The sequence below is a fragment of the Zonotrichia leucophrys genome, chromosome 2 (genome assembly GCF_028769735.1).
Source record: "Zonotrichia leucophrys gambelii isolate GWCS_2022_RI chromosome 2, RI_Zleu_2.0, whole genome shotgun sequence".
Taxonomy (NCBI): Eukaryota; Metazoa; Chordata; class Aves; order Passeriformes; family Passerellidae; genus Zonotrichia; species Zonotrichia leucophrys.
In genome coordinates this window covers 19,572,740-19,584,699 of record NC_088171.1, presented here as the reverse complement: position 1 = coordinate 19,584,699, position 11,960 = coordinate 19,572,740, and the positions used below count along the sequence as shown (strand labels likewise).

The 11,960-nt window shown below is 49.7% G+C and overlaps 1 protein-coding gene across 1 annotated transcript; it reads right to left on the bottom strand.

Annotated features, from left to right (window-relative positions):
- Nucleotides 1-8,321: 8,321 nt before the first annotated feature.
- Nucleotides 8,322-11,531, bottom strand: SKIDA1 (SKI/DACH domain containing 1). Its single transcript, XM_064704147.1, has one exon. It carries the CDS (start codon nt 11,480-11,482, stop codon nt 9,017-9,019), a length of 2,466 nt encoding a protein of 821 aa, XP_064560217.1. The 5' UTR covers nt 11,483-11,531; the 3' UTR covers nt 8,322-9,016.
- Between the last annotated feature and the right edge of the window lie 429 nt (nt 11,532-11,960).

The following is an 11,960-nucleotide window of genomic DNA, read 5'->3' as shown; positions in this document are numbered from 1 at the left end:
TGACTGGATGTCGTTGGACTGCCCTTGGGAAAACCAGGGAGTTTGCCAAAAGATCTGCAGCACCTTGATAGAAAGTGTGGAACAGGGAGCGGGCTCGGGAACTTTGCTTTTCCCGCTTCCCTGGGAGGGAGAGAGGCTCCTAGAAAATGCTGTCACCACAGCCGGAGCTCGGGGGGACTAGGCTCTAGCCCTTTATCTGGACCAGCTCTCCTCGCCGGGAATCAGCGAGCTGTTTTGTCAGGCTGAGCTTTGCAGGTATCGGCGAGCGAAGTCGTTGCAAAACAAAGAAAAACACGGAGCAAGGGAGCTGCTGCTTCTCCATGTCCGTGAGGGGAGACTCATCAGCGAGTCCTGATGAATTCGGTGATGCCTGCGAGGAAATCCTGAGCACCTTAGCGGACAGAGCCAGTTAGTCACACTGGAAAACTCCTTTTCTTTCAGCACGCAAGCCTTTCTCTTCAGAAATCTAGGGCTGGTGGGAGCAAAAATGTTAATCGCTATCATACCTATGCAAAGCTATTAGCGCTATTGATTCTTAACTTTCTGAGAGAAGACAAATTCACCATATGTCGATGTGTAAACACTTTAGAATAAAATTAAAACCAGTTCTGTGCAATTGTCACTGTGCATGATTCTAATACAAACTATCAGATGTTTATGCAGTTCGTCTTTCTTAATGATCAGACGCCATCGGCGTTGATAAACCAAACACCAGCAGTAAATTCTGCGTGGAGGGCGGCTCCGGCTCGCAGGTTTTGTGGAGACGGAGCAGCTCGCACGAAGCCGCAGCAAAATCATCCTGTACTTTTGTGCCGGCCTTGGGGCTGGGAGTCGCTGAACTCTCAGTTACCCTCTGGAGCTTTTTCCTAAACCCGATGTCATCCGTCTCCTGCGGAAAACGGGAGGAACAAATGCAGCAGCACGGCAGGAGCTGGCAGAGGAGCAGGGCTCCGGGCTGGAGCATTCCCGGGAAGCCTCGCCGCATCTGTGCGCGGGTGTTTACAGAGGGGAGGGAGAAGGGAGGCAGAAAGGCCTCGGGAAAGGCAGGAGACTCTTTTAAGTCCGCTGATGAGGAATTGCTGCCGAGTATACTCCTCTTTGCCCCACGAGCAATGCAAACACGTACATAAAGATTCCCAACTTTCATGTGTGTTTTAAGAAGTTCACCTACTTTCAAGCCTGTTTCAGAAGCCCGGCTTTTCGGGACGGAACAAACACCGCCAAGTACTCGGCGTGGAGGGCAAGAGATATCAGCGATTATCTGGAGAGCCTTTCTATTTATCGGCCTCTATGCAGCTAGATAGGGAAATACGAATGTTCTCGGACTTGATGAATGGCAGGGCTTGTGTAGAATGGTTTTACAGGCCCCTTTACGGGAGAAGGATACAAAAATCATAATGGAATTAATGAGATTTTATTAGCAAAAATTTGTTAACCCCAGGTAACCATTTACAAACTTACTCTGAAATGTGAGGGAGACTGCGAGATCACAGCCGGGGAGATCTGACATTATTTTATATGGAGCATTAAACGCCATTCGCTCTTTTCTTCTACTACATCATTTAGCACGAACATCTTTTTCCCTCAGGCGAACTTTGCCAGATTTTGACGGGGACAATTTTGTCATAGCGAGAAACAACCTAAAAATCCTTCTTCTGGTTATAATGAACTACTTCAAACGTCCCCAACAGACACAGTAAAGTTTTTCAAACGGTCTGGAAAACTGTACAAGGAATAGCACGTTATTGCTATTTACCCGTACCAAAACGTCATGTCCATGAAAATGGAAATGAGCTTTTCCAAAAGAGAACAAACCCTTGTTGTTGTTAGGATTTAGGTTTTTTATTGTTTGGTGAGGGTTTTAAATTTTTTTTTAATAATATTTTTTCCCCATACACTTTACTAGATAATAATTCTACTTTTGTGATTATCCCGGGCAGTTTACCCTTGAATCTCGGGAAGACAAAAGCATCGCGGGTAAATATAAAACATATGTTCGCACAGGTTATGTGGCAGCTTTAACACTCGCAGCCCCATTGACACGCATCTCCACAAATGCACAAAGACCCTAGAAATCCCAGCAAAAGCGTTGCTCCCGGGGCAGCCAGGCGAGAGCAGGGTGCTCCGGGAGAGCAGGGGTTTTTGCTCTGGGAGCAGCACCAACCTACAGCAAACACCCGGGAGGTCGGGGAGGTGTGTCCGGCACAGAGCCGTGCCTCGGCCTCGGCGAGGGGCCGGTGGTTGGCCCTGCCGCTGCGCCGGGCGCTGCCGGTGCGGTGTCCCCGCGCTTCACCGTCACCAGCTGCTTTTCCAAGGCTGTTTGTTTGTTAGTTTATTTATTTTTTTTCCCCAGGAAGGTAGAGAAAGGGGAATGACAAGATGAAATATAATACAGAGATGTGAAGTGACCCGAGTGGCAGCTGAAGACGAGGTCTTAGCCGGGACGTGTTTCCCAGCTAAACTCTCCGCTGCTCTTCGGGGAAAACCAAACGCAGGTTGATGGAAACATCCTGTTTTGAGGGAAATGGACTGTACAGCCCTATCTAGCAGCTCCGACACTACTAATCAGCCTGGAAAAGCGCTGCGAGCACAAGTCTCAGGGAAGAGGGAGCCGCGCATCTGACACGATTGCAATTCAATCCCGACCCTGAAAGGCAGTTTAGAAAATCGCTGAGCTCTGAGCAGCAGAGCCGGGCTGCGCAAGCCCCTCCGCGGCTCGGCCCGCCGGGAGACCCGCTCCTTCCTCTGCCTGCAGCAGGGGCAGAGCCCCGAGCCGCAGAGGGGAAGGCAACAGATGTGGACTGTACAGAAATCCGTGGAACAAGTGCTCTAAACCCAGGGGGATTTCTCCTAATAGCGAAATCAGAGAGGGAGAGATTTCAGGAAAGAGAATAGCCCAATATAAGTTTCTAGAGTAGAATTTACATTTCATCGTGATTTGTATGTTACAATAAGCAGACACGTGCACGCGGGAGGGGTTTGGGTGCCAGCGGCGGGGAGTCCCTGCGTCCTGGTCCTTCCGAGAGCATCGGCGTGCCACTGTCCGCGCCCGGGAAGGGGGGCCACGGTGCGGAGTTTGGGGAAGTTCATTGCGATACCCCTATTGCCATCCCCTCCCCCGCCCCTCCGGAACGAGGGAGAAGGGACAGGAGGTGCTGGCTCCTGTTTATTTGTCTAAGGGGAACGGCGGCGTGGGAGGCCGAGGGCCGCCTCGGAGCCCCCCTCGCCATGCGGACGTGCCGTTCGGCGGGCAGGGACACCCGGCCTGCGGGCCGGGTCGGTGCGGGGCACGGGCACCCGGGGCAGCGCGGCCGCGAACAAAGGCCGGGAGCGGCTCCTGCACGTGTGCGCTGCCGCGGCGGGGCCGGCGGCCTCGGCCGTGCGCAGGCAGGATCCGGCCGCGCCGCTGCTCCCCGGGCTGTCGGGCTGGGAGAAAGGCTCGCTCCGGACCGGGGTCCCGGCGCGTCCCTCGCCGAGGGACGAGGCTGCAGCAAGGTCTGCCTGCGGGACGTCCATGTCCGGCCCCACCGCCCAAAGGTCACCGCGGCTGGTCCGGCTTCTCGCTACGGGCCACATTAGCGGAGCGGCCATTTACTGCCCCGGGATTGCAGCGCGGCCCGGGTTAGCCCATAAAGCCATTCACACTCAACAATGGGGATTTTCTCAACAATTAACAAGAAACAACATAATAAATCCATTTACAAAGCCCTCGCTATTTACTATAAATTAGCCACTCTTTAAGAGACCGGTGCGTAATTTCACACGCTTTACAGCCCAGGCTACATTTTAGACGCAAGAGCAAACAGCCCTGTTGGACCTTCTGCGCTGACCCCGCTCCCCGTCCCCTCCCGGGCCGACTCCGCGGGGGCGGACGGCGAAAGGCAGAGCCCGGAGCCCCGGGCCTCCCCCGGCCGCTTCCTGGCCCGGAGCCCGGCATCTGCCCCGAGGGCCCCGCGGAACCACCACGGGCTTGCCCCCTGGCTCGCCCCCAGCGCGGAGCGGGCAGGGCGGGAGGCGGCCGGGCCGCGCCACGGGAGAGCCCGGGAAGATGGACGCCCCGGCGGATGAGCCGGAGGGGGAGCGGGGTGGGAGCCACGGCCCCGCTTTGAAGAGCGGGGGCCCCCGGGGACGGCCGCGCCGCCCCCGCCGTCCGCGGGAGTCGCTCCGGGAGCGGGGAAGCCGGGCCAGGGACCCAGGCCGGGAGCGAGGGAGGGAGCCGGCCCGTGGAGCTGGGCCAGGCAGCCGAAGAGGCTCCGCCGCGCTGGGCAAGATGGCGGCCCGAGGAGCGCTATGCCCCGGGCCCGCCGCGCTTGGGCAGCCCCGCCGCTCGGGGGCCCCGGCTACGCTCCTGCATTTTTTTTGACCTCCCTCCTCTCTTTTTTATTTTTTTTTTCTCCTTTTTTTTTTTTTTTTTTTTTTTTCCTTTTTGTGATTTTCAGGCGGCGGGAGCGCGGTGCGGGAGTGGGGCCGGCGGCGCTCCTGCCGTACTCCCCCCTGTTTACAAACACAGCTGTTGCCGTGTATTTGCAATGCTAGGGGTAAAGCCACCAGCAGCGAGGAGCAAACGAGAGATGGTGCGGGAGAGGGGTTCTCGGCATCTGGAAAGGACAGGGCGCCTTGTTTTTGAAACTGTCAATTCCCTCAACCCCTATTGTGAGCGCCTCATGCAAAACATCTCGGGCCTTTTAAAGCGGGGGCTTGTGAGGCCGCCTAGGAGAGAAAGGGAGAGGGGGAGAGAGAGGGGCCTAGGGCACGGGAAATAATTATATCAGCGCAGTGAAAAAATGCAACGTGTAAGGCCTAAACCCGGCTCGCTGTCCCTCGCCGAAAGGTTTTTGGCCAGGCCGGAGCTGTTAGGCCGCGGCTTGGAGGGCCAGGTACCGAGGGAATGGGAAATGTCTGCCAGCGTGACTTGGGGAAGGTAGATCCCAAAGCCTCCCTCCTGATTTTGCCAGCCAGGGCTTTTCATTTTCAGGCGCTCGCCCTCCTTTTGTGCTTCCAAGCTGACCAAATAGATCCCAGGATGAACCATTACATATTCTTCCCAGAAATCCTCTTAACCATAAAAACCACAATTAACAAGGTTATCCGTGTTTCATGTTCTCTAACATACTGCATATGTAGAATATTTTCCTCCAGATTACCGCCGTGTGTCAAAAATGCCACTTTTTTTACCCTTTTCTGTCTCAACCACTCGCACGTGTGAACAGTGACAAACACAAACATGGTAACATTGCTCTCATTTCTGCAGAAACTTTAATTTATTGGCAACTAAATCTGTTAGAGTAAAAGGGATCAGAGACCATGTAAAAAATCACCATATGAATTGATTAAACAGCAAACTTCATACAACAGCTACCACTATTTTGCATTATTGCTAGTAGTGGCTTTTTAAATAAACAACCAGTAAAGAGATTATCCCACTGTAGTCAAGTAAGTGTAGCTTATAGAACAATCACTTCTTAAAGTAAATTGCTGTAAACGGCAAGTTACATCTTTTAAGGCAATATACCTCATTGCTGAAGGCATTACACGTGTTCCCTTTTTAATGTTCTAGAGAATTAAACAGAGTCCAAAACTTTCTTTTGTCTTCCATCTGGCAGTAGAAATATTCACAATAAATTTCCCAGTGAACTCTATTTGTGGCAAATACCTACAGAGTATAGTCCTTACAGTACATGCACTTCCTCAATTGCTTTTTCCTCTAGAAAATTCTGATGGTTTTTGTGTACACCAGGAACTGGAAAATGGTGGCAATTACTAACACATTGTAAGTTTTATCTCATGTAAACATCACAACAAAATGGTAGCCTGTCTCCCTTGGAAAACCTTGGGGTTTCCTCATTATTAGGACTTACCTTTATGGGAGAAATTTGGTTATTTTTATGTAATTCAATGATAAGACTTTACATGTTTAAGGTTGAAATGATAATGAACTCTGATCGCAATAATAATTACAATGTCGTCAGAAACAGTTACCAAAGTACCAGAATTGAACAGAATACCATCCCCCTCCCCCCCCCTTTTTTTTTTTCTCCTGGTGAGTTATTGTACCTGGCTAATTTCTCCAACGGTAGTAAAACCACGAATGTCCCTGCTAGTGACTTGTACTAAGCTGAGGTGTGCACGTGTGAAAATTATGTGGCTGTTTAACTCCTTGCCGTTTGCTGCTGCCTGGATGGAGGGGAGCCCAGCAGAGCAGCCTGCCGGGGATGCCCGGGGGTGCCTGGAGCTCCCGGGCCGCTGGCAAGGCTGGGCGCCATATTTCACGTCCTCAACTCTGCAGAGCCTATTTGGTATAAATTTATGCTTATACCTCCCCCTCCAACCCCCAGCCCCCCACCCCGGATTATTTCAGAACCTGAAAAGGCACCTCTGTAATTTACAATTCCTGGCCAAATCAGCATATCTCTAATTGGAAGTAAACAGGGTCAGGGGACAGAGTTACTTTGAAAGTGATATGTTGTTTAACTGACAAGGCGAAATTTTAGGTTTCAAGTTTGCATATTGCACTTTTGCGTCTTTTGGCTCTTTTTTTTTCCTTTTTTTTCTTTCTTTTTTTATTTTTTTAATTTTTTTGGTCAAGGGAAGACCTTTGTCAGGCAGACACGGTTTCTAACAGAGTGGGGGGGCTTTCCTGAGCAGTACATTTTGTACGTACTTACAGTTCTCTGGAAATAAGGCTGTAATCTGTGCAGCTCTAAACACACGAATGTAAACATTCATCTCAGAACAACTCCAGTAAGCAGATTTTTCATGACCATCGTAATTTCAGCAGAGCGGTTAAGTATGCAATGCACCTTTTGCAATTGGCAGCTTAAAGTGATGTGTGTGCATGTGTGTGTGAGTGTGCATGCAGGGGGGAAGGGTAACTCCACTGAAAGGCAATTGTTTACTCTTTCTAAATATATTTGGCTGCAGGTATTCTTAGACTAGGCCTTTTACAATGAGGGGAAAACTCCGGTGTGGATATAGTAAACAGAGCTGAAATCAGCTAGTGACTGCTTGGAATATTTGGAGACACGAGGGGTTGGGACAGGGCATCACAAAAGGCAGGAACTAAAAAACTGAAACCCAGGCAGTGGATTGCCAGCAGAAATGTTGACTTTGAGTCACACAGTAAACATTACATTGTTGCTTTGTTTTCCTTTTTTGATTTGCGATAAATTATTCTCCCGGGATTGATCGATGAGTGGAATCCTTAAAATTTAATTTGTGAATGATCTAGTATAAATAAAATGCTAATCCAAAGAAAGAAACCAGCAATTATTCATCCTAAACTCTGCTGATTCAGCAACTCAATTATTATTGCCTTTCTCAAGCTGCAAACTTTTCAGGCTGTTTTCAGAGTTGCTGTATCCGTCCTTCCCCCTCAAGAGATACCTTCCCCCGTCCTCAGTCCTAAGCTCTGCCTCCACCTCGGCCTCCAGCCTTTCTTTTTTTTTTTTTTTCCTCCTTCCCTTTCTTTTGCAGAGGTTGGGGGGGAGGGAGGGAGTGAAACAGTTAACCTCTTGAAGCGTATTTCCTCCAAATAAAAACAGTGAACTTACAAATGGAGAGGAAACCACGGATAACTCTGCAATAATTCAAAGTGTTTGGAATCAGGATTTTTTTTAAACAGTGTTTTTAATTGAAAATAAAGCTAAAGCATGCTTTTCAACAGTGCAAATTTCCATAATTTTGATTTACTGCTTCCATCATCACAATATATTATACCAGCATGTCTTACCGAGGGCTAGACTCTAGAAGTCTGCCTGTTTGACTATTTTGATATTAAGTGCAAATATAGATAATTGCCTCTGATTGTCATGTGCAGTAAAAATGTTTCTGCTACATAGAGAGGATGGCATGGCAAAAAAAAAACCCACAACAGCAAATTTCAAGAGATGAGGATAGAACCGGGAAGTGTAACATGGTTGAATCGCCTGAGTTTTGTTGCCAGAAAGCTATGAACAACATGGTCTTCTAATTTTGTGTAATCTTTCCACTTACGGCCTCTCATTTCACTTTCTGTGTTGTATTTACTGCTTTGCTATTTCCTCCAGCCAGCATGAGGGGCTGGACCATAAATTGTACTGCTGGCCGGGCAAATATTTTAGTTGCTTTGCAAGTTTGTAAGGGGCATGTTCAGACCACAACTTAAGTATGACATTAGTGGATAACAGTAACCTTATTTAAGACCTCTGGGTGAAACAAAAAGGCTTCCCAATTGCAAAGAGTGGCTGTACAAGTAAAAAGACATCCTTTTACCAAAAATAGGATTCCACATTTATTTACTGGTTTCAAATGAGGCAGCTTTTCCCAGCGCTGGGGTCGCAGGCGGACCCCAGTCTTTTCCAAACCGGAGAAGAAGGAGTAAGTGCAACTGCCCTTCAAAAAAGACACCCCTGCACCCGAAAACAAAGCTCCTGAAAAGTATACTGCTGCCACATTGAATTATAGTGAACCCTTACTGTGCAACCATGTAACTTAACAAAGTTTAACTGAATTAACAGTTAGACTTCCATTTTCAAAATCTAGTGCATAAATTTAATGGCTCATTCTAATATTTATTATTCAACCTTTTGACATTTATTTGCAGCAGTTGAATTGAGGTACTGGTGCATTATTAGCATTTAAACAGTAAAGTGTTCCAGCTCTACCATAATAACTGAGTTTAACTTGAGTCTTTAGCCTATAGTACTCTGTGGAATGTAACATAATAAAAAAAAAACCCCAAAAAACAAAAACAAAAAACAAAAACAATTCAACAGAACAAACAAACAAACAAAAAGGCCCAAACCAACAACAACCAAAAAAAACCCCACCAAGATCCCAAAATAAGGAAAAAACCCCCCACTGTTGTAATGGTAAATAAAATAGTAATCCAGATTCTGTCTTCACAATGTGATAAAACAGGGTTCCAATAGTGGATAGCATTAATGGGTTTGTACAAACCATGCTGCAGAGTTAAAAAAAAAAAAAAAAGGTAAGAAAGTTAAAGGTGGTTCAAGAAAATATTTTCCAAACTACTTTATTAATTAAATTTCCTGAATTTGTGGCTAGGTGGAAGAGGTATTGCAGAACCGCCCAGCTGCCATTTCCATACAGGATGGGCCTTGTGAGGTGGTTGGGAATCCTTAGTGGTGTTTAAGGAATAAGCTGGCAACAAATCCCCATCATTGCCAATAATTAGTGATGGTGGACAGGGAAAATTTGCCATGAAATTAAATGGCCTTTTCACTGCTGATGCTACATTGCTGGCTACCCTTTTGCGTCTATTGTTAACTGTAAAATCATCCAGTGTTCCTTCATGTGTCTCAATTTTACCTGTAGGACGTGGGCTTCGAGCTGATTTCAAATTTGGTTTGACTGGAGGAGTCTGCAGTACAGGTCGCTTTCCCAAAACCAGTGTCCTGTAATTTTTTCTCACCCTTGCTCCAAATTTATACTCCCCATCCTCAGGTTTTGGAGTACCTAAAGTGCATGAGAGGACCTGACTCTGAGTCAGTGGGTTTAAGGAAGTGGTTTCTTTCTCAGTGCATGCAGAATCTTCCTTGGCTGTTAATAAAGCGTCCTGGTTATTACTCTCAGTCACACCGTAAAACTCATCCTTAGTATCATTGCACTCACACTTTAGCTTATGTGTTGTAAGATCAGGCTCATACGCGTCGTTCGCACTGCTGTCCTCTATTTTGATTTTAATGCTGTGCAGGAATGGCAATGCCTTATTGCCTGTATCAGTGCACTGGAGCTCAGCTGCTGCTGCTGCCCCTGGAGAAGCAGCATCCTCCGCAGGATCAGTTTGTAAAGAGGGCAAATCCGTGGCAAATTCAATACAATGAGGGATTTTGGAATCTTTCTCTGAATTTGCTGCCGCTGATGAAGAATCATTATTTAAGAACCTAGCAGCTATTGTATTGTTATCTGCACGGTGTGTAGTAGTTGCTTGAAGGCATTTCCTTGCCTCTCTGAGTATTCTTTGTTGTGGAAATGCATTGTTTGTCTTTGGGCTAGGTGAAGAGGCCCCCTTTGCAACACAGTTAATTGTTAGGTCAGTACTCTTGGCATTATTGGAAAATTCAGAGTGTGGGAATGTGAGTTCGGATACCCTATCATCTCTTATCTCCGCGAAGCAGCTCCCCAGGCCGCCGGAGCAGCGCAGCGCCGGGGCGGCGGGAGCCCAGCCGGGGCAGCCCCACTCCTCCGGCAGCTCCGGCTTGACTCCGCCGGGAGCGCCGCGGAGGGCGGGCAGCCCGCCGGGCTCCGCCGGGGCCGGGGGCCGGGAGGCAGCGGCGGCCGCCAGATGGTACAAGAAGTTGGCGTGGACCACGCCGGGCGGGCTGCAAAAGCTGGTGCGCCTGAAGCGGATGCTCTGCACCGAAACCTGGCTGGAGACCGAGCTGGAGTCGGAGTCCGAGGTGCTGTCCTCCTCCTCCTCCTCTTCCTCCTCCTCTTCCTCCTCCTCCTCTTCCTCCGAGCTGCCCTCGCTAGAGTCCGAGGCGCCGCTGCCCTCCTCGTCCTCCTCCTCCTCCTCGTCCTCCTCCTCCGAGCTGCCCTCGCTGGAGCTGGAGAGGCTGGAGCCGCAGTCCGAGTCGTGGGCGGCGCGGCCCGAGCAGCAGCTGGACTCCGAGTCGCTGCTGCCGCTCTCGGGGAAGGCGGGCGGCCCGAAGCCGCGGGGCAGCGGCAGCGGCAGCCGCGGGGCGCCACGGGGCCGGCAGGGCCGGGGCAGGGCCAGGGGCCGGCGGGCGCCGCCGGGGGGGCCCAGCGTGACGGCGGCGGCGGCCGCCCCGTGGCGGCGGCGGCGGCAGCGGGCGGGCAGGGGCGGGGGACCGGCGGCCGGGAGCCGGGGCCGCGCCGCGGCGGCGAGCGGGCGACGGGAGCGCAGGGGCACGCAGCCGCCCACCGCCGGCGCCGTTTCATAGTTTACGGGGGATTTGCAAGGCGCCCGAGCGATTTCTGGGTAGCTGTGGCCAGTGTATTTACTAAAAATGTGAGGTAGATGAGCGGCCGGTAGCAAGGCTGTGTCCCCCGGGCGCAGAGCTTTCCTCCGGACGGGCAGCAGCGGCCGAGGAGAGTCGCTCAGACCCAGCCAAAGTTTGTTCTCCTTCCAGAAGCCCGAGAAGGGGTCGGGGGGAGCGAGCTCAGGCCGGAGATCGGTGGCAGACAGCGCCCGGCTTAGTTTCCTTCGTTTCGTTTTAAGAACCCGTTCGGTTTTGCAGGATGTGTATAGGGCTTCCACGTCCTCTCTGGAGATCAGGGTGCATTTGGCGGCGTGGAAAGCGATGGAGTTGATGGCTTTGAGTTTCCTCAACTCCTCCAAGTCGCAGTGATGTTTTTTTACTTTTAAATGATCCATTCGCTTGTGCACGGTAGTTCGCGGGATGTTTTTGAGCAGGTCTGTAAAAACCTGGGAGAGTGCAAACATTTGCTTTCCTTTAATGATGAGGTAGCCGAGCCTCACGCCATCCACCTCTTCAAAACCCGACTTCAGGTCTCCCATTTCGTGAATTAAATTATTCCCAGCATTTGCAGAGAGAGAGAGAGATGAAAAAAAAAAAAAAAAAAAAAAGAAAAAGCCACACACACACAATCCTCAGCCAGATGCTGTATTTGTCTCAAGGCATCCTGCTAATAAAATATAACAAAGGCTGTTATTCCTGGTGAATGAAGTGCCAAACTTTAGACAAAATTTAAAAAAATAAATTAAAAAATACTGTGAGACTACAATCAATATATAATCTTAAAAATCAGGTTTGCCAAAGTGTTTCTCTAAGTTGTTGCTGAAGATCAGTACCTGTTCCCTTTCATTCCCTGCTTTTCCATTGGAAACTATGATAATGGAATGTGAAGGGAGGAAGAGAAAAGAAATGCAGCTGCTATTCCCGCCGCTGCTTTAGCTACAAATAAAATGACAGAGTGAAGTGAGCTCGTCCGGAGACACCTTCATCAATTAATTCCCCTAAAGCCAACGCTGATTG